This window comes from Gobio gobio, assembly GCF_949357685.1.
Source record: "Gobio gobio genome assembly, chromosome: 18".
Taxonomy (NCBI): Eukaryota; Metazoa; Chordata; class Actinopteri; order Cypriniformes; family Gobionidae; genus Gobio; species Gobio gobio.
The window spans coordinates 7,994,320-8,017,973 of record NC_137111.1 but is presented as its reverse complement, the minus strand read 5'-3'; the positions used below and the strand labels follow the sequence as shown (position 1 = coordinate 8,017,973).

Genomic DNA, 23,654 nt, shown 5'->3' with positions numbered 1-23,654 from the left:
ATAGATTTACACAAAAAAGAGTGTCATGTCATTGACCTGGATTGACTTCACCAGTCAGACCACCACTGAACCAAAACTAAATAACATATAACATGGATCAGGATGGGATTTCATGCTGGTATAAAGGTCTATTCATACCAGATGTAAATATTCAAAATGATAATTCGCTCATCATTTAATCACTCTCTTGTTCTTCCAAAGCAGGAAGGGCCCTAGCATACACCCGGCGCAATGTGACGGCAGACGCAACTCAAGTGTTTTTTGCTAGTTTCAGCCCGAAGCAGTTATCATTTTCACGTCCAGCACCACGTTGTTTAAAAAAGCAAATGCACTCGCGCCCATCTGTTCGCCCATTGGCGTGTTGGTCTGAAAACCAGGTGTGTTCAGGTGCATTTAGGGGTGTGACGAGACACTTATCTCACGGGACGAGACACGAGATTGGGTTCACGAGAACGAGACGAGGCAAGATTTTTTACATAGTATTTTAAAGAAATCCTCAATGATGAAATACATGACTTTTCCAGGTGAATTTGAAGTGGTTTAACTCATCATCTTGTAATGAATGTCATTTCAGTTCTACTTTCTGAGTATGAATTATCATATGCAGTAGTCAAAAGACAACAAGCACTGTAAAGGTTTTGCCTAAAACTCAACTGATTGGCTTCTGTCCTGTATGATTGTCTCTTCAGACCTCCTAACTGAACTCCTTCCCACAAATTGATCATAGATATTAAGTACAAACAATAACCATAATACCATAATCCATAAGTACTCAATATTCAAAGTGCAAATAGAGACCACATTTTTCTTCAAGCATGATACAGAGCTAAGAGATGGTTACAACGAGATTATATTGGGAGATATTTGCGTGCCTCAGGGAGCCGCTTTCAAACAGCGGTAACGTATTGAAATCACATTTGAATGCGCACTCCCGTTTACTTTCAACATTAATTTCGCGATCGTGCGTACATTTTTAAATATAAGTCTGACGCTTCTGCTGCGTAACGAATTCTCCGCCACTGTGCAGTCCACTAACATGTAACACACACTCGTACACACGCTCAATGCGAGCGCTTCACTCACACGTAACACACACTCATAACACACTTATTTTACATTTACATTGGTTTTATTTATATACAAAGCAAAACTACAGTGGAGGTGTAATGTAAATGTAGCGTTGGCATATTCTATCCAAACTTCACCCGCACACTCTGTCATGACAATATGACACGAGACAGCTTTTCACCTCGACGGGAAATCTCGTCACAGTTTAGGCACAAGATCTCATCACACCCCTAGGTGCATTGTTGGCATGTTGCTCTTTTGAGGAACTGAAAACGACTGCGCCATTGACCAACAAAAACCTGCTCTAAAGACAATTAGTAATATGCGCGTTAGTAATATGCGCCTATAGGCGGGTGAACAACGCACGTACACTCTGCTTACACACACAGCACACAAACATGCCAAATATTAAAAATAAAAAGTTTTCTCTCTGGAGAAGAATTTAGTCTTTCCACTCACATGTAAATAGCAAATCCGCCATGGCGCGAGCGCAACTGGCTTTTAAAGGGAATGGGAGATGAGACTCTGATTGGTTTATTGCACGTTACGCCCAAAACACACCCATGACTCCTTAAGAGACTAGGGACAATCCTTTTGGATCATGGGTTTGCAATTTTTTCCATCGTTAAACAAGAAAAAGTGGATTTGGACACTAATTCCTGCGCCATGCGCATCAGACCATGTGCTCAGATCGTTAAAATAGGGCCCTATGACTTTTTTTCTTCTGTGAAACACAAAAGAAGATATTCAGAAATATGATTGTCCACACAATCGAAAGGGTTTCCAATGTTATTTGAACCCCTAAACTCTTCAAACTCTTTTCTTTTATGTTCCACAGAAGAAATAAACTAGGTTTGTAATAACATGGGGGTGAGTAAATGATGATAGATTTCTTTAGTTTTGAGTGAATGATCTGCTTCGCACAGCTGTTTCGGCCCATGCTAATGTTCCTGACTGTATTACTTTCTTTCTTTCTCTGTCTCCAGCCGGCTGTCCTGATTCACTCATTAAAGAGGTTCATCATTTCCGAGTCCTGGGAGACGAGCAGGTAAGTTTGACCTCATGCACACACACCTTCTCAGAACCTTCCCTGTCCTGATCACGGCTCATGAGAAATCCAAGTTCATCCCGATCGTCAGATCGTCACATGCGAGAGGCTCTTAATTGGCCCATCTGCTGTTCCATGCCATTCACTGAGCCCTCCGCGCGCAACAAGACCTCACCTCCATACCGTACCGTCTCACCAGCCGTCCTTGCAGTGTGAAAAATTATCCTCTCCACGGGTTTCCTCATTCTTCCCTCCATCTTCACCAAGTTTTTGTCTGAAGTTTTCACGCCAATTGGATCTGTTATGTGACACCTTTGCAAAGCACCATTAGGGATGTTTGTGCAGTTGCTTCAGAACATGTTGCTGTGGCAAGTGTCCTCTCCTGACATCTGTGTGCATCTTGTTCATCTCACTCGCTCCTGTCCTGTTGGGACGGTCGGGTTTTGGGCCAGATGTCACAACCAAAATGATGCTGGATGATCACTGGGTTGTTTTTATACCAATACTTTTGCCATCTGCATCTAATTTCAGGGATCATAAAATAATAACAATAATAATTTGATTAACAGCTTATAAAAGGTTTAGTTCACCCAAAAAATAAAATAATGTCATGTATTACTCACCCCCATGCCGTTCGACACCCGTAAGACCTCCGTTCATCTTCGGAACACAAATGAAGATATTTGTGTTGAAATCCGAAGGCTCAGTGACGCCTGCATAGCCAGCAATGACATTTCCTCTCACAAGATCCATTAATTTACTGCAAATATATTTAAAGCAGTTCATGTGAGTACAGTGGTTCAATACTAATAGAATATTTTTTGTGCGCCAAAAAACCCCAAAATAACAACTTATATAGTGATGGCCGATTTCAAAACACTGCTTCGTGAAGCTTCGGAGCGTTATGAATCAGTGTATCGTATCAGCAGCTTGGAGACCCAAAGTCACATGATTTTCAGCAGTTTGACACGCGATCCGATTCATGATTCGATACACTGATTCATAACGCTCCAAAGCTTCATGAAGCAGTGTTTTGAAATCGGCCATCACTGTATAAGTTGTTAAAAATATTCTCGTCGCTTTATAATATTAATATTGAACCACTGTTCTCACATGAACTGATTTAAATATATTTGCAGTACATTAATGGATCTTGTGAGAGGAAATGTCATTGCTGGCTATGCAGGCATCACTGAGCCATCAGATTTCAACACAAATATCTTCATTTGTGTTCCGAAGATGAACGGAGGTCTTACGGGTGTGAAACGGCATGAGGGTGAGTAATAAATTACATTATTTTATTTTTTTGGGGGTTGGGGGGGGGCTGAACAAACCCTTTAAAGCCTACTGTATCATATTTGACAAATTTCCAAAATCTCTAAACGATCAACGTGATCAAAATTAGCTGAAAAACCTGTTATGCACAATCTACTAAATGCCAAGTAAAAATGTTCACCTTCAGGTCGTGGTTCACGTGTATTTTTACTGTGAAATCTTTACTGATTTTTATGTGAATATAAGAATGACTTTTATATATTATAATAATATATTATTATTGGCACCCCTGGTAAATATGATCAAAGATGGCTGTAAAAATAAATCTGCATTGTTTATCTTTTTGATCTTTAATTTAAAAAAAATTGCAAATATCTAACCTTACATTGAAGTAAAATAATTGAAAGTGGAGGGAAACTCACATTATGGAAAAAATATTTTTTCTTCAAAACATGTTGGCCACAATTATTGGCACCCCTAAAAAATGTTGTGATACCGCTTTTCCACCAAGGCAGTGCTAGAGCTAATTCAGAGCCAGAGCTAGTCCCAGTTCATAGTTGGTTCGACTGAGGAGCCTTCTAAGAACCGTTTGCTTTTCCACGGGCTGAGAGCCACAACAGAGCCATGTCTTACGTCACTGTATACGTCTGATCATTCTCAGCAACGCTAGCGAGGCAGCGGCAGTGTTGCCAAGTCTGTGGTTTTGCCGCGGGTTGAAGTGACCCCAATTATGTGATATTTAGCCCCGGGAATGCGAATTTTAGTAAGCAACCATGCCAAAAAACACATATTTTACCCCCAAATGTGATTTTTACTGGGGAATCCCCCCCCCCCCCCCGCTGGAACGCGATTGGGCTTGTTTTGAGTAGCAATTGGGCGGGTATTGTTGTGAAAACCTGGCAACCCTGGGCAGCGGGAAACACACACACACACCAGGCTTGCGGGAAACATAAACACACCAGGCTTGTTCGAGATGCATCGTCACTGCGTAGACCGATCCACGTATGAAATATATAAAAAAACGCATGACTGAATCAAAAGCATAGGGAGTCGTATGCTCTCGCTGGACTTGTTGTCATACCGCGATCGGTCTGCACAGCACCGCTGCGAACAAGCATTCCATCAACAAAGCAAACGTTGCGTTACTATTGATGCTCATGGCTTTACGATCCTACATCGCATCAAAACACAACGAAAACACAGCGAATCCAACGCATTCATGCAGTTCGCCGTGATTTGTATAGACGGAGATTACAAACGAGCAGCAGCTGTTAGCTCCATTAGCTGCTATTTCAACAATGGCGGATCTCCAGTTTGTGTTCGTCTTGTTGACCCCGCCCCCAGCGCCTGACGTAATCGGTTCTTACTTCTAGCCCAGCAATGTCTTGGTGCTACTTAAGAACCACTTTTCCTGGCTCGGAGCTGGGGCTTTGGGTGTGGAAACACAAAGAACCGATTTGAAACTACGCTCTGGCTCCGATCTAGCTCTAGCTCTGCCTTGGTGGAAAAGGGGTATGAGTAAAATATCTCTGAATATATTCCCATTAATATTTACTTTTTTTTTTAGCACACCGGGTTGACTATGAATATGAAATTGTCCAGCCATGACTTCCTGTTTCACAGGAGCATAAATATGAGGAAACACAAAGACCAAATTCCCTTAATCATTCATCACAATGAGTAAAACCACAGAATATAGTTCTGATGTGCAGCAAACGATTGTTGAGCTTCACAAAATAGAAAGTGTATGTAAGAAAACAGCTAAAGCATTGAAAATCCCCATTTCCACCATCAGGGCAATAATTCAGAAGTTCAATCAACTAAAGATGTTACGAATCTGCCTGGAAGAGGACGTGTGTCCAGTGGAGGCAGTGATGCTTTGGGCAATGTTCTGCTGGGAAACCTTGGGTCCTGTCATCTATGTGGATGTTACTTTGACACGTACCACCTACCTAAGCATTGCTGCAGACTATGTACATCCTTTCATGGAAACAGTATTCCCTGGTGGCTGTGGCTCTTTCAGCAGATAATGTGCCTGACACAAAGCAAAAATGGTTCAGGAATGGTTTGAGGAGCACAACAACGAGTTTGAGGTGTTGACTTGGCCTCCAAATTGCCCAGATCTCAATCCAATCGAGCATCTGTGGGATGAGCTGAACAAACAAGTCCGATCCATGGAGCCCCCATCTCGCAACTTACAGGGCTTAAAGGATCTGTTGCTAACATCTTGGTGCCAGATACCACAGCACACCTTCAGGGGTCTAGTGGAGTCCATGCCTCGACGGGTCAGGGCTGTTTTGGCAGCAAAAGTGGGACCAACACAATATTAGGAAGGTGGACATTATGTTATGCCTGATCTTTGTATATGTTTTAAAACTACAGAGCTTTTTTTTTTTAAATTACAAACATTTAAATATCATCTTAGTAAGACATTGTTAAGAGATATAAAGTGATATTTATATGCATATTATGTAAGAAGTCTGCTGGACTGTTAAAGATCTCAGTGATTACATCAGAATTTCATTTTACTTTTTGTCCATATAAATATAATCAACTGCACCAAATTGCATATTTTTGCTTATGTTTGTTTCTAAATAAAATTCAGGTGTTTTTTATCTTGCGTATCAGCTCCATATTCTCCTATATTATATTATAGTAGGTGCCATAAATTCCTGATGTATCAAATATGATACTCAACAAAAAACAAATGCAAACTTTTTTTTAATTGAATAAACTTCCATTTAAAAACTGATTTTTACTGACTATTATTTTATATGTCAGGTCTTACGGGGTTAATGATGAATTTCAGTGAAACACAAATTAAAGGCGTCTTATGACTTATTTTATTCAAAAGTGTATAATCATTCAGTGTTTGAACCTGTGATTGACTTTTTTGCAAGAATCTTTAACACACTTACATAGTTCAATCTAAAATACTAATTCTGACACCATTTACTCACCCTCATGTTATTACAAATTGGTATGATATTCTTTCTTCTGTGGATCATAAAAATATATATTTTAAGAAATTATGAAAAAGAAAATGTGTCCATAAAATGGAAGTCAAAGAGTTGTTTGGTTGCTTCTTCTTTTATTCCTGCAGAAGAAAGATAGTCATACAGGTTTGGAATGACATGAGGTTGAGTCCTTTTAGGATCAACTATCTCTTTTTAGCATTGCTGAGTTGTTTTTTAGTCTCAGTCCATCTCTGTTTTCCAGTATGAGCGCTACCAGCAATATGCAGCGGAGGAGTGTGTTCTTCAGATGGGTGGAGTTCTGTGTCCCGCTCCAGGATGTGGTGCCGGGCTGCTTCCTGTGGATGATGGGAGGAGAGTCTGCTGTGAGTTGGGAAATGGACTCGGCTGTGGGGTAAGATCTTCTGAACACCAATTCACTGACATCAAAACAGCTTTTACTATCATTTGCAGAGACAACTGTCAGTAAGCCGTTTGTAGGTTGAACCCCCAACCCCCTTCACTGGAACTAAAGGGGCCAGGCCCAACCCCTGAAAAACATCCCCCCACCCCATAATCCCCCCTCCACCAAACTTTACACTTGGCACAATGCAGTCAGGCAAGCATCGTTCTCCTGGCAACCTCCAAACCCAGACTCGTCCATGGGATTGCCAGACAGAGAAGCGTGATTGGTCACTCCAGAGAACACGTCTCCACTGCTCTAGAGTCCAGTGGCGGCGTGCTTTACCCCACTGCATCCCACGCTTTGCATTGCACTTGGTGATGAAGGCATGGATGAGCAGCTCGGCCATGGAAAACCATTCCATGAAGCTCTCTACAGACTGCTCTTGAGCTCATCTGAAGGCCATTTGGAGGTCTATAGCTATTGACTCCAGGCACTGTGCACCTCAGCATGTGCTGACCCCGCTCCGTGATTTTACATGACCTACCACTTCGTGGCTGAGTTGCTGTTCTGCCCAATTGCTTCCACTTTATTATAATACCACTAACAGTTGACTGTGGAATATTTAGTAGAGAGGAAATTTCACAAATGGACTTATTAGATATACACGCTTGAGTTCCCTGAGCTCCTGAGAGCGACCCATTGTTTCACAAATGTTTGTAGAAGCGTCTCGCTGCAAGTGATTGGATGATTTGGAGGGGTGTTCCCAATACTTTTGGCAATATAGTGTATTTACATATTCATCTAAACGTCTCTCTCAGCAGTGTGGACGGCGTCGGATATTCAATAACGTCTCGGTTACGTATGGTAACCCTCGTTCCCTGAAGGAGGGAACGGAGACGTACGTCGGACGTACCGACGAATTGGGATCACTTCTGGGAGCCCCTATCAGCTTCGAGCTATCTAGAACCGGCCAATGGACAATTGGCGTGCGAGATTTGCATCTCGCGCCCCGCCCCGCGGGTATAAACAGGAAGCGAGAGCGAATGCACGCTGTTTTTCACTGAGGAGCCACACGTAATGGCTCAACCTGCAGTGATGGTACAGCAACTGTGGCGACGGGACGTACGTCTCCGTTCCCTCCTTCAGGGAACGAGGGTTACCATACGTAACCGAGACGTTCCCATTCAATCGGTCACGTTCGACGTACGTCGGACGTACCGACGAATTGGGATCCCCTATGGAAAACGCCATAGTTACTACCACTTCCAGCGCCCAGCGATGAGCCCCACAGACCCCGATCTGATGCGGGCGGGTAGGTTCACGCAGGGAGAGTCAAAGCTGCTGTTCCGCAAGACCCATTCCGCTGACTGTATTGGATAATGCTGGGAAAGCGTGCCTGTGAAGGCAGCTGCGGAAGCCACATCATGCCCAGAGGGAGTTAACATGTGGAGAATACACGTATGGGCTGGCCGTGGGCAGCACAACATACGGAAGTCCCAGGGGTGGCCCCGGCCAATTAGGAGGGAGACAACACGAACCTGGGACGGCAGAGGAACTCTGCCGAGGGAAAGACACGGGCTCGCCGTAGGGAGCCGTACCGTGGAAGAATACACATATGGGACCGCCGTGGGGGTCACTACATACGGAACCCAGCCTAACACAAGTTCCACCAATGCATACGAGTGTTAGACCTGGCGTCGAACGCTCCGCCACGTCCGACTGCCGCGGGTTGCGGAGGACTCAACAGGGTTCGCCGATCCGGGGAACTCGACTGGAGCAGAATAAGCGCACGCATCCGTCTACCATAGGGGAGGGAATGGCGCAGCAAGCCGACACTAGAACGGGCACTTCGGTGTTACTGATTATGGGAAGTGAGCACACAGGAAGAGACCGGCTCTACACGGAGGCTATAGAATCTAGCGAACGTGTTAGGTGTCGCCCAGCCCGCAGCTCTACAAATATCTGTCAGCGAGGCGCCACGAGCCAGCGCCCAGGAAGAGGCAACACCCCTAGTGGAGTGGGCTCTTAACCCGAGCGGGCAGGGCACGTCTTGGGACTGATAAGCCAAGACGATGGCGTCCACTATCCAGTGGGCCATCCTCTGCTTGGAGACAGCCTTTCCCTTCTGCTGTCCTCCGTAACAGACGAAGAGCTGCTCTGAGGTCCTGAAGCTTTGCGTTCTGTCCACGTAAGTCCGGAGAGCACGGACGGGACAGAGAAAAGCTAGGGCTGGGTCTGCCTCCTCCGAAGGCAGCTCTTGCAGGCTCACCACTTGGTCCCGGAAGGGAGTAGTGGGAACCTTGGGCATGTATCCAGGCCGGGGTCTCATGATCACATGAGAGTTACCGGGCCCGAATTCCAGGCATGATTCGTTGACCGAAAATGCCTGCAGGTCCCCTACCCTCTTGATGGAGGCCAACGCAATCAGGAGTATAGTCTTTAACGACAGGATTTTCAACTCAGCTGACTGCAGAGGCTCAAAGGGTTCTCTCTGTAGTGCAGTAAGCACCAGAGCTAAGTCCCAAGAGGGTATAGAGGGAGGACGAGGTGGATTTAATCTCCTCGCTCCCCTAAGGAACCTGACGATCAGATCGTGCTTACCTAGAGATTTTCCATCTACGAGCTCATGATTAGCGGCGATAGCGGCGACATAGACCTTGAGGGTGGAGGGAGACAGCCTTCGCTCCAACCCATCCTGTAGAAAGGTAAGCACAGAAGCGATCGAACATCTTCGGGGGTCTTCTCGGCGAGAAGAGCACCAATCGACGAACAGGTTCCACTTCAACGCATAGAGGCGCCTCTAGAGGGGGCTCTAGCGGAAGTGATGGTGTCAACTACCGCTTCTGGTAGGTCACCTAGAACCTCCGCGTCCCGTCCAGGGACCAGACATGGAGTTTCCAGAGGTCTGGACGCGGGTGCCATAGGGTGCCCCGTCTCTGAGTCAGGAGGTCCTGTCTCAGAGGAATGGGCCAGGGAGGTGCTGTCGCAAGGAGCACTAGTTCTGGGAACCAAGTCCGGTTGGGCCAATACGGAGCGACCAACAGGACCTGCTCCTCGTCCTCCCTGACTTTGCACAGTGTCTGCGCAAGAAGGCTCACTGGGGGAAACGCATACTTGCGTTCTTCCCGGGGCCAGCTGTGGGCCAGGGCATCCGACCCGAGGGTCCCCTCGGTCAAGGAATAAAACCACTGACAGTGGGTCGTCTCTGGGGAGGCAAACAGGTCTACCTGTGCGGCCCCGAAACGACTCCAGATTAGCTGGACCGCCTGGGGATGGAGTCGCCATTCTCCCGGAAGTTCCTGCTGACGTGACAGCTCGTCGGCCGCACGATTGAGCAGGCCCGGAATGTGAACAGCACAAAGCGACCTCAGATGCTTCTGACTCCATAAGAGGAGATGGCGGGCGAGTTGCGACATGCGACGGGAGCGTAGACCACCCTGTTTGTTGATGTACGCTACGGCCGCAGTGTTGTCCGTCCGGACCAGAACGTGCTTGCCTCTGAGCGGTACTTTGAAGCGGCTGAGTGCAAGACGAACTGCTAACAACTCGAGGCAATTGATATGCCATTGCAGCTGAGGCCCCGTCCACAGACCCGAAGCTGCAAGCCCGTTGTACGTGGCACCCCAACCCGTGGATGAGGCATCCGTGGAGACAACGGAGTGCCTGGACACCTGTTCTAGGGGGACTCCCGCCCGGAGAAACAAAGGGTCCGACCACGGGCCGAAGGTTTGGCGGCACCTCTGAGTCACTTGGACACGGAGGGAACCGCTGTGCCACGCCCATCTCGGGAATCGATCGTGTAGCCAGCGTTGAAGCGGTCTCATATGAAGCAATCCGAGCGGCGTTACTGCGGCTGCGGATGCCATATGCCCCAGGAGCCTCTGAAAATGTTTCAGTGGTACCGCTGTCCTGCCTTTGAACGAATTCAAGCAGTTCAACACTGACTGGACGCGCTCCTCGGTGAGGCGCGCTGTCATGGCGACCGAGTCTATCTCCATACCGAGAAAAGAGATCCTCTGTGTGGGACAGAGTTTGCTCTTCTCCCAGTTGACCCAAAGTCCCAACTGGCTGAGGTGACTGAGCACCTTGTCCCTGTGTTCGCACAACTGCTCCCGCGACTGGGCAAGGATCAGCCAGTCGTCGAGGTAGTTGAGGATGCGAACGCCATGCTCTCTCATGGGAGCAATGGCCGCCTCCGCCACCTTCGTAAAGACGCAGGGCGACAGGGACAGGCCGAAGGGTAAGACGCGGTACTGATATGCCCGTCCCTCGAACGCGAAGCGCAGAAAGGGCCGGTGTCGAGGGAGAATCGAGACATGAAAGTACGCGTCCTTCAGGTCGATCGCTGCAAACCAATCTCGGGGACGGATGCACCTGAAGATGCGCTTCTGCGTTAACATCGTGAACGGCAGCCTGTGAAGGGACCGGTTCAGGAATCGCAGGTCCAAGATCGGTCGTAACCCGCCGCCTTTCTTGGGTACAATGAAGTACGGGCTGTAGAACCCGGACCTCATATCGGCTTGAGGGACCGGCTCTATCGCGTCCTTCGCCAGTAGGACAGCGATCTCCGCCCTGAGCACGGGGGCGTTCGCCTCCACTACAGTCGTGAAGTGAACGCCCCTGAACTTGGGGGGACGCCGGGCGAACTGAATCGCATAGCCGAGTCTGATGGTACGGAGGAGCCACCGAGACGGGCTGGGAAGCGCTAGCCAGGCTCCCAGGCTCCCAGACTCCGAGCAAGGGGGACCATCGGCACCACAGACGTACCCGCAGCGGGGCAGCGAGGCGGAACGCAGGGATCCGGCTCGGACGGCATGGGAGCGGCCCGAAGCGGGATCTGAGTGTGCTGTGCAACACTTACCTGCATCCGCGGAGGGGACGCTTGTGTGCGTCCCGACAGCCGGCGTCCCCTGCTGGCGAAGGGAGAGGTACTTGAGGGTGGCGAGGCATGGAATCGACCGCCAAGCGCGCTCTCTTGGCACCCAGAGATATTGGAAACTGCTCTTTTATTGAAGTTTTGGGTGCCGCTGGCACTGGGGCCAGCGGCGGAACAGACAAACAAAAGATTTTCCCCCGGCCCTCCTCCTCGGGAAGGAGTGGTGCTGCAGCCATCTCCCTCAGAGCAGTTTCCTCCATCTCTGGGTGGCCCGTCTCAGGGCCGCTTGCGACGACGCTTGCCACCTGGCTTGGCGGCGGCCTGAGCGGGCTGGACGTCCTTCCCACGGCCGGCCCCACGCCGACGGCTGGTGGAAGGCTGCTGCGGCGCCTTGGCGGGGGCGGGGGCGGAGGCGGCGGCGGGTGGACGTCCTCGGCGACGAGTAGTCGGAGGCGCTGCCGCCGGCGGCGGGGTGGAGGCAGCAGCGGGCTGCCGGGGCAGGATGTGTTTAATCGCCTCCGTCTGCTTCTGGGCGGCCGAGAACTGCTGGGCAAAGCTCTCGACCGCGTCGCCGAATAACCCAGCTGACGAGATGGGGGAGTCCAGGAACCGATATTTATCGGTCTCCCTCATGTCAGCCAGGTTCAGCCAGAGATGACGCTCCTGGACCACAAGCGTGGACATCGCCTGACCGATGGCACGGGCGGTGACTTTCGTCGCCCGGAGGGCGAGGTCCGTCGCCGTCCGGAGCTCCCGGAGGAGCTCTGGGTCAGGCCTACCCTCGTGCATGTCAAGGAGTGCTTGGGCCTGGTGGACCTGAAGCAACGCCATGCCATGCAAGGCGGACGCAGCCTGTCCGCAGGCCTTGTAAGCCTTCCCGGTCAGACCAGAAGAGAACTTACAGGCCCGGGACGGGAGACGTGGGTCACCGCGCCAGTTAGAGGCGGTCGCCGGACACAGTTGCATCGCGACAGCGCGCTCCACTGGCGGGATCCCCACGTAACCCTTGGCTGGCCCGCCGTCGAGGGTAGTGAGGGGGGAGGAGTCACTCGGCCGGTTTCTGGCAGAAAAAGGTGCCGTCCACGACCTCGTGAGCTCCTCATGCACCTCCGGGAAGAAAGGTGTCGGGGCGGGACGCTGAGAACCAGCGCGACCCACCCCGAGGAACCAATCGTCCAACCTAGAGGGTTCGGGACACGGTGGAGGGTTCCACTCGAGCCCAACCCTTTCGGCGGCCCGGGCAAGCATAGCAGCCATCTCAGGGTCCGGGGCAGCCGTTGCCACTCTCCCAGAGGGAGGCAGTACGACTGACCCTTCATCCCCCGAGGACTGAAACTCCCCCTCCGATGCAGCGATTGACATCTGTTCGTCCGCTGGAGCTCCAAAAGTCACCACTGGTCTCCCGTGGGAGGGTCCAGCGGGTTCTCCTGGAGGCTCTACCGGCTGCGGAGCAGAGGGAATAGGGGCCTGCGGAGATTCACTCCGCGGGTTTGCCCTAAACGTGATCCTCAGATCACCCTGGCCATCCAAAGAAGCAGGTCCGCCCGGGTTAGGGGCAGTGGGAACATGAACCATCCACAAACGCCGCCTCAGCGTGCTGTGTGTCCAAACACGTGAGACAGCGATTGTGACCGTCAGCAGGGGACAGGGAACGACCGCATCCAGAAACGCACGGGTGGTAAGACATCCTGAAAAGGACGGCACGTCACCCGTGAACTCTTTTTGTGAGGAAACGCTCTGTGCTGAAGCACTCAGGGGGAAACGCGACAGCGCACGGGATTGTGTGCAGCCCGTGCCTGTACTCAAACAGGGAAAACGCCCAACCAGACCAACAGAAATTTGTTGCTGTGAAAACAGCAGTTTTCTCTGCTCTCTCAGCAGCTGGATGAGTCAGCACGGTCCCGCTGAAAGGTGCCGTTTTCTCCAACACGCGTCCTCCTCTGGTTCTCTCCGGTCTTCTAGTTTTAGTTCTCTTGCTGTAGCAGCGAAAATACTCGTCTAACAGATGAGTGAGTCCTCTTCATATGCCTGTGTGGCTCCGAAGTGAATGACAGCGTGCATTCGCTCTCGCTTCCTGTTTATACCCGCGGCGCGGGGCGGGGCGCGAGATGCAAATCTCGCACGCCAATTGTCCATTGGCCGGTTCTAGATAGCTCGAAGCTGATAGGGGCTCCCAGAAGTGATCCCAATTCGTCGGTACGTCCGACGTACGTCGAACGTGACCGACTGAATGGGAACAGTATATCGCTGCTCAATTATTTTGAACTTATTTTTACCCCTAAGCAAAGGATGAAAAAGAACTTTGTTGTGAGTATATTGGGGCCTTTAACGTTCTTTTAATATTATTCACAGCTGCGCCACATTTGTTGAGGATCTTTGAATGACAGCGAGGCTGTGAGGGATAGACGTACACCTCTTCAGTGGATTGTACTGTTATTTAATGTGTTTTTGGATTGTTTTGCTGACGAAACTCTGCAAAAAAATATGTCAGTACACCAAAAACTCCAGGCAACATGAGCTGTGGAAAGTTATAAGCGATCTAGGAGCTTTATACAGCTTTTCACAGCGGATGGCATTGAAGACACAGTAAGTGTATCCCTCACAGCCTCGCTTTTATTCCTGTCATATATAGAACTTTTCTTCTAAGAGTGTAGAAATTACACACTTCACCTTTAGTACGCGTTGTGTTGCCAGTAATTATAAAGTATGAACTCTATCAAACAATACAGTCTCATGCGATACTCACAACAGTCAGCCTGAAATGACTGTGATCTGTATTTGTACAAACCTTTACAAACGAGTATATCCCAGTTTAGGATGGCATTCCTGTGTGAGACAACTGTTTTGTCATCCTTGCCCTCTATCGCTTGCATACTCCACTCGTCCAATCACGGCACGATTAAGATGTAATTACCACACAATTTGCATGATGTTTTCTAATTAGCCAGTCGATTAAAGATTAGGGTGCAGTTCAGCTGCCATTAGCACTGACTGATTACATGTTTGCAAACACAAACATCATCATTCCAGGGGGAGGAAAGCCCTGTATCGCTGCTTCTGTCTGTCTCTGTCAAAGGTGCAGCCGTTGACCTGCGTCACAGAGTGCCGCCTCAAATCCTTCTATGGTCATGGACAGTAGTTTTGAGCTGTAGATGAGCATTAGACCAGGCTACATTTGCTTGAGAATTCATATTATTAATTAAGTTGATTCCAAACAAGCAAACACGTAGTGTTGATCGCCAACAAAACACATAAAGCTTGGATTTGAAGGTGAACTATGTAAGATTTTTGCAGTAAAATATCCAAAAACCACTAGGCCAGTGATATTTTGTTCAGTTGAGTCCTATTGAGAATATCCCAAATGTTTCCAACTATTTGTAAATCGTGAGAAATTTCTATTTTAACCTTGGAACCGGGACGTGTGAGCTACGCGTGTGAGGGAGTCGCCTGTGGATTGCGTCATATCTGCGTTAGCTTCGGTTTTATTTAGCAGAAACGCTTTACTCTCACTGCAGTGTGAACAAGTGTCATAGCAGCCGCTGAGCAAACATCATAACTTCCTTTTCAACACACTCAGATGTGTCTAATACGATAAACAGAGTTGCATTACCTCATACTCATCACTGGAAAAGCGGTAGTGGCGCCGGCGACCGTGTAATAATAAAAGTCCCGCCGGCGACTATGCCATAATAACAGTCCCGCTCTTCAATCGCTCCAGCGGTTCCTCAGCTCCACAACACTCGGTCCTGCTCTGCTTCAGACTACGGTAATGTTAATAATCGCATCTATGAACATGATTTCTGCCCATCCTGACTCTTTTCCACCGGCTTTGAGGTAAAGACCACATGTCCCAAGATTCTGCGCTCAAACGTGGCGTCATCAAACTACGCCTTTGTTTTGAACAGGCGACCTCTAGCGGACGGAAAAGTTACATAGTGTAGCTTTAAGACACAATCTTGGTAACAGGATTGCAAAACAAAACACCTTGTGGTGGGCAAACAGTATTTTCTAAAGTTGAAACACTTCCTCACTCATACGTTTTTGCAAAAAACTTTAGACTTGTTGGCCAACCAAGTGGCAACCTCCCTCAATTTCTCTTAAAGCCAATACGGAAGTGACTTAAACTGCAATTCATCGACTGGCCACTAGGGACAGGCTCCAGAAGGGAGCAGAATTTTATTGAGCTCATGTTAAAATGCCCAACTTTACAGCAGAAAAAAACATGTTTACAGTCTGGTACAAATTGTGGTTTTGGTCTATACGGCTAATTTTGCCCTTCATGACAACTGTGAGGGGGGTGAATTTTCTTTATAACTAATTTGTTTACATTATATAAAGCCTTAAAGTTCTGCATAATTAAGGGCGTGGCCACTTTGAGTGACAGGTGGATTGCCGTTTGTCTGCTGTATGTTAGTCATCACCTCAGCTCCACCCGCGTCTCGCCTCTTTGCCCATTTTCAGTTATCCGGGAATGACGAGCGATGACGTGCTGCCAAGATGGCAACTGCCGACTTTACACGTCAAAACTTCTTCAGAAACCTGTGGGTCACGTCACGGACACTACGTCCATATTTTTTTACAGTCTGAAGCCAGCCCATGAGTTAGCATCACCCAGGTTTCCTCGACAGAAAGCCAATATGATTTTTCCACTGGCTTTTGGATTATTATTATCAAAATTTTGAATATTGGTATAAATGCGTGATTTTGTATATTGATCGTTTTAAGACAAAATTGTTAAATTATTGTAAACAATGTATTGAAGTGATACTGCTGATTGCCATGAATATAGCCATTGTTGCTGATATGGCATTAAATCATAAATAAATAAATAAAATCAACATTTTGAAGCGTAAATATAATTGCCAGAAGTAAAATGCTAAAGGTAGGCTAAACTACATTACAGTCGCATTGCTTTAACATCACCACCACTAAGCTTCCAACAACACTTTTAGTCTTAGTTTAACCCTTAAATGCATACCTCGGGTCTTTAGTGAATTGTGACGTCATTCACTACCCTCCACCTCATTCGTTCAAGTTCAACATCAACCGTCTTAGTGTTCCTCAATCAATTCTTTATTAACAAAATAACAAGAAAAAGGGAAAAAATCTATAAAATTATAAAAGAATGCTTGTTTTCACATTCATTTTTATACAAATTAATCGCTAATGACCCGAGGTGTGTAACAGTGTAAGTATATTTTTTCTGCACAACAATAATTGAATCTTTGATGACTGAAGAAGTGCAATTCACCTTTATTCCACAAAGTGGCAGCGTCTGAAACACAATGATGAAGTGACACTTCACTCATAGTTACTGCAGGCAGAAAACAAAAGAATAGGAAGAATCATTAGCAACACTTGAAATGGCTCAGCAACGTACAAAACACGATCAAATATTAGTGTCTCTGTCACTGATGGCAGATCTAGTGAACATGTTGAAAATGATAGTTTTGAGAATATGTTCGAGATGGTGAATATGAGCCAGATGTTGAATGTACTGGGAAATTAGTTCTGATGATGACAGTGATGATAGTATCAAACATCTGCTCAAACTGAATCCTTCCAAGCCTCAAAAAGTAACAAAATATGCTTTATTTTAATATTCTGTATTTGTTACTCTAATATCACGTGAGTGTTATATTATCTCGACATGTTGAGATCCATCCGTGTTAAATATTTATTCGGGTCGCTAAAGATTGGCGAAACAAGTTGAACTTAAATTTTTAATACTTTTCAAAATCAAAAAAGAAACAAAAACGAACAAAACCACACTTTATGTACAAATGCTAATGCAATCCAATATACCACATTGGTGAAGTTTAAGCTGTTTTTATGGACAACATGACATGGTTTTGAGCTGTAGATGGGCATTAGACTAAGGAGGCCTGAGAATTAATTAAATTAATTACGTCGATAGTTTCAGTCTTCATCCAAACAAATAAAAAAATAGTTCTGATATCTGCAAAAACACACACAGCAGGATTTTCTGAATGACAAAACAAAAAACTTTGGTGGGCAGTGTCACAGTTAGTTGCAAGGAGAGTTGTGAGGCTGGATCTATACGCAGCAGTCACTTTATTAAGTTCCCTTGAAATCAAATATAAGTTTCTTGTCTTTTAATATGTTAGTCTTAGTCTTCTGTTATCTATAAGCTTGTGTTGCTCCAAAACAAGGACAAAATCCTCATTTGGAAGAAATAAGCATTCAAAATGTATAGTCTCTCACTTCCGCCGGTATGGATCAATGAGTTTGATGACATCACTGCACTTCAGCTTCTCAGCTGATTTTCTGTCCAATCAAGTGCTCTCTAGAATCTGAAGCCCCGCCCCCTACATTATAAATAGACGCTGAAGCTGCAGCTGAAATCGGTCATTTGTTTAGACATTTACTGTTTTCAACATGGTGAATGGCACATAGTGCACTATATAGGGGATAGGGAACGATCAGACAGTGTAAATATGCTTTCCATATGGCCAAAAGGTAACAAAATATGCTTTACTTTCTTCTGTAATTGTTACTCTAATATCACGAGAGTTTTATATTATCACGACAGACAGAAATCAGTCTGGGTTAGATATAGATCCGGGTCGATAAAGACCTGAATATGTAATAATAATTGGCCAAACATTCATGCATTTAAGGGTTAAAAAAATATAAACTAAACGCTATTGGCTATTTTAAAAAGGGGGAGGAGCTGTTTGATATGTCCCGCCCTGTCTTCCTGTTTCAGTGGAAATTACGTCAACTCATTGAATAATGTTGTGCGTTTCAAGGCACTTCAGTGGGACTTTAACAATAAACCAAAACCAAAAAAACACGCAGGAGAACAGAGAGAATCACATCCAACTACACATAGAGGAGAACAGACAACTAACAACACTGAGGGCTATAAATGCACAGAGAAACCAAGGAGCAGGTGAATCAAATCAATGAAACAATGAGTAACCATAGCAACAAACGAAAGCATGCTAAGAAACCACGGAAACAGAAAGGATATAATGATCTACACACTAAAGGCCTGTACACACCGGGACGAATATCGCGCGCGCTTATCGCCAGCGTTTTTCGTGCCGTCTTGAGTGTTCACACCCAAGCGATTTTCACTGGCGCTGCGCCGAGTGAGCGTGCACATTCAGTCGATGCGTTCCCGGTACACAAGATGGTGCTGCGGCACTTTAAGCCTCTGACACTCGCTTGTCACACAGAAGGAGAAGAGAGACAGTATTTACGTGCTTGCCAAAACCATAGACATATTATGTATATGGACAAAACCATTCACACACTTTTTGCTAACTGGCAAGCAGCATTAGCAGCCCATCTTCTTCTTTGTCTACTTACTACTTCTTCGTCGTATCAATGTGTGCTCGGCCAGACCGTTTTGTGCTTGAGCGCCACCAAGTCGTGTTTTACTGTCACTTCAGCAGCTCCAGGCACGTGAACAAAAGCGCCGATCTCATTGGTCGGACAGTTTTTTACGCGCCGCGTCAAAATAAAAAAACGAACCCGAGGCGTTTTTTTTAAAAATGACGCTTTTACGCCTGGCGTTTTGCGCGTCGGTGTGAACACTCACATTGGCGCCCATTGTTTAGTCCCGAGGCGTTAAACGTCGGCGATAAACGCGTGCGAAAATCGTCCCGGTGTGAACAGGCCTTAAAGGTGTTTCTCAATGTCAAGGATACTTCCTCTGCAGGACTGGTCCTTCCAAGTCACTTCCTTCAGAGGCTAGGCGAGGCTCCTCTTTAGCATTCGGAGAACACTTAAATGGAACAGGCTAGCAAGTGCACGTCATTGCGTCATTACATCAGTGAAAAGGTCCGTTAGCCATCAATAACGTAATTTGTATCATATCAATACGGTAGTCATTTGTACTGGCATTTAAACGTTAAACTTTACGTTATAACAAATGTTTGGTAACGTAAATACTTACACTTGAAAGCATATTGCCCCGTTAACGCATCTGACTCCGCCAACGTCCGATATTTTGTATTTTTTTAACAAGATAGCAAAGCTGCACGCATAGGATTGTGGGTGATTTGAGAGCGCGAAGAACGCGAAGAGCGCGAAGGCTACACATATGCATCCTTTATTTTGTCACTTATTTAGCAGTAGGCTAGCTGGAGCCATTTAGTCTTTGTGCTAAGCTAGGCTAGCGGTGGGTGTGTCAGACAGAGTTATGGCATGCACAGAGATGAGAATGGTGTGTATGGACTTATCTTACTCTGGGGGATACGGTGAATAAACTAAAGTCCCAAAAAGTCGGTGCATTCCTTTAAGTTTTGCACTTCAGAACTTACGTTAAGGGGGCATAGTGAGCATCGATGCACCCTGGGTTTTGCGGTGGATTGTGGGACTTTTTAGGGAGTGAACACTGGAACGATTCTGCGATTGAGACAGGCCTTAAAATGGCCGACTCCCTGATCAGTGCCCTGACTACTGAGCTGGGGAGCTGATTGAGACACACCCTGAATCTGCGAAAGAACCATTTCAGACTCTCTGAGAAATAAGCTGATGCCTCAAATTAATATTATGAGAAAATTAAAATGCTTTTTGACCTTGGATGCGTGTAAACGTATTATAGGGGACTCTGAAACAAAATTAGGAACCTTTAAAATAAGATAATTGTGTTAGGGTTCAAGACTTTCAAAATGAATTGAATTTGGTAGTAGGTAACATCCTGTGATGGGCAAACAATATTTTCTCATTTCATCTGATACGTTTTTGCTAGTGAGAACATATTGGCTAATGATTTCATCATAATCATCGTTCATAAGTTTGGAGAGCTTGACCCTTATCTTCTAACCATACCAGCTTTTACAGTACCAGTTTGTGTGTCCGTTTTGCTGAAAGTGATGAGCTGGTCAGAGCTGCGTCTGCGAGCCGCAGATAAAGGCTTTATTGGAGTTGGTGTTAATGAACCGTTGGCTCCAGCACACACACATATACCAACGACGGCACATAAAAACACAGACAGGTTTTTACACGCTCTGGACCTGAGGGACACCTCGCAACCTACCTGTCCTACTTCACTTACAGAAAAATCAATATATCCCCTCTCTATATCTCCTCTACCGTTTTATTCGGCCTTCCTCTCTTTTGTTTGGGGGTTTAGGGGCCGTGTATCAGCAGTGTGTGTTGAATGCTAGAGTTGATCTCGCTGTAAGCCGTTGGCAACAGAGCGGTTTCAGTTTTTTTTTTAGTGCGTGTGAATTCAGCAGGGTTTGCTGTGGTGGTGTGTGTGGACAGTAAGTGTGAACGGTCAGCTCTCAGCATCATGAGAGGCCAGATTAGCTCACCGTCTCGAGTGATGGAGAAAGATCCGGCGACCTTGGCGATGCTAGTGCCATTCTGTACTAATTGAGCTACTGGAACAACAGGCATTATATACACGTGCTGCATTAATCATTTGTTTATATTTTCAGTTATAATGATACAAATTTTCAGTACAAATGATGAAATATAATATGCTTATTGTATATTATTTCGTATTTTATGCCAAAATAGCTCGCAACTTCTAAGAGATGCATGCAAAATCAACCCTGTTACCTACTCTTAAGGCCTGTTCACACCGGGACGATTTTCACACGCGTTTATCGCCGACGTTTAATGCCTTGTGACTAAACAAAGGGCACCAATGTGAGTGTGCACACCGACGCGCAAAACGGCAGGTTTAAAAGCGAAACAATTTTTAAAAACGCCTCGGGTTCGTTAAAAACTGGCCGACCAATGAGATCGGCGCTTTTGTTCACGTGCCTGGAGATGCTGAAGTTACATTAAAACACGACTTGGTGGCGCTCAAGCACAAAACGCTCTTGCCGAGCACACATTGATACGACAAAGAAGTAGTAGTAAGTAGACAAAGAAGATGAGCTGCTAATGCTGCTTGCCAGTTAGCAAAAAGTGTGTGTATGGTTTTGGCAAGCATGTAAATACTCTCTCTCTTCTTCTTCTGTGTGACAAGCGAGTGTCAGAAGTGTAAAGTGCCGCAGCACCAGCTTGTGTACCGGGAGCGCATCTACTGAATGTGCACGTTCACTCGGCACATCGCCAGTGAAAATCGCTTGGGTGTGAACGCTCAAGACGCACCGAAAAACGAAACGAAAAACCCTGGCGATAAACGTGTGATGTTCGTCCCGGTGTGTACAGGCCTTTAATTGTTTGTGTGTGTGTGTGGTCCTGGTAAACCCTACATTATGGGGACAAAAGACGGCAATATCTCAAATCCTTGTGCTTGTGGGGACATTTTTTTGTCCCCATGAGGAAAACCGCTTATTAATCATACTAAGTGATATTTTTTGAAAATGTACAAATGCAGAACGTTTTGTGTGATGGTAGGTTTAGGCATCCCTGTTAGCATCTCACTCAAAAATGACCAAAGAGTTTCAGTATTTTTCCTATTTAAAACTTGACCCTTCTGTAGTTACATTGTGTACTAAGACCGACGGAAATTGAAAAGTTGCGATTTTCTAGGCCGACATGGCTATGAACTAGGGGTGTGATGAGATCTCGTGCCGCGAGACTAAACTGTGACGAGATTTCTCGTCGAGGTGAAAAGCTGTCTCGTGTCATAATCAATTTTTTTACAGTCATAATGTCATGACGGAGTGTGAGGGTGAAGTTAGGATAGAATAGGCCAACACTACGTTTACATTACACCTCCACTCTAGTTTTGCTTTTTATATGAATAAAAACTATTTAATTCAGGCGGATAACAGTCGCTTCAATTCCATCCGCAGCACTGATCACGTGACGAGAAGACATTGAGTGTGTTATGAGTGTGCGTTACGTGTGTTAGTGAAGCGCTCGCATAGTACGAGTGTGTGTTACATGTTAGTGGACTCGACCGTGGTGAGTCTATATTTTAAAATGCCCCTTCAGCACCACCGCTCCCTATTCCTAGAGTACGCACGATCGCGAAATTGAAAGTGAAAGTAAACGCGAGCGCGCATTCAAACGCGATTTCAATGTTACCGCTGTTTGAAAGCGGCTCCTTGAGGCACGCGAATATCTCCCAATATAAAAGCTATCCCATTGTAACCATCTCTTAGCTCTGTATCATGCTTGAAGATAAATGTAGTCTTTATTTGCACTTTGAATATTGAGTACTTTGATTATGGTTATTGTTTGCACTTAATATCTATGATCAATTTGTGGGAAGGAGTTCAGTTAGGAGGTCAAAAGAAGCTCATGTGCAGTTCTAAGGTCTGAAGAGACAATCATACAGGACAGAAGCCGGTCAGTTGAGTTTTTGCCAAAACCTTTACAGTGCTTGTTGTCTTTTACTGCATATGATAATTCATACTCAGAAAGTAGAACTGAAATGACATTCATTACAAGATGATGAGTTTAATCATTTCAAATGCACCTGCAAACAATTTTTCTAGTCATGTATTTCATCATTGAGGATTTAAAAAAAAATACTATGTAAAAAATCTTGTCTCGTTCTCGTGAACCCAATCTCATATCTCGTCTCGTCTCATGAGATAAGTGTCTCGTCACACCCCTACTAGGAACTATACTCTCATTCCTGCGTAATGATCAAGGAACTTACCATGGGTGCAGCAGGCGCAATTATATTATATAGAATGAGAGTATATTTCCTAGCCATATTGGCCTAGAAAATCACAACTTTTCATTTTCCGTCGGACGTAGTACACAATGTAACTACAGAAGAGTTTTAAATAGGAAAAATATCGAAACTCTTTGGTAATTTTGGAGCGAGATGCTAACGGTCTAATAAGATTAAATGATCTATGCTAAGCTATGCTAAAAGTGCTACCGCCAGACCCAGAGATCGGCTGAATGGATTCGAAAACGGTAAAACTCAACTGTTTAACTCTAGGGGAGTTGGAAAATGAGCCTATTTTCAAAAATAGTGGCGTGTTCCTTTAACTTCCTTGAAGGCGGGTACTCTGTTGAAGTTTAAAACTATTGGATCTGCCCAGAGCCACTCTGGATCTGCCATAACCAATCGCTAACGTTTGGTCGTGGCGTATGTCATGCTCCGGGAACCGGCCGGAAACAATGTAG

At 46.1% G+C, this 23,654-nt stretch overlaps 1 protein-coding gene across 3 annotated transcripts in view; it reads left to right on the top strand.

The window, feature by feature from the left end:
* Positions 1-23,654, top strand: part of prkn (parkin RBR E3 ubiquitin protein ligase) — a 286,452-nt gene that overhangs the window by 242,942 nt on the left and 19,856 nt on the right. For all 3 annotated transcript variants that reach the window (XM_079842894.1, XM_079842895.1, XM_079842893.1), the window contains 2 exons: positions 2,055-2,116; positions 6,611-6,760. In XM_079842894.1, coding sequence (XP_079699020.1) covers positions 2,055-2,116; positions 6,611-6,760 — 212 coding nt within the window. The remainder of the gene's footprint in view (positions 1-2,054; positions 2,117-6,610; positions 6,761-23,654) is intronic.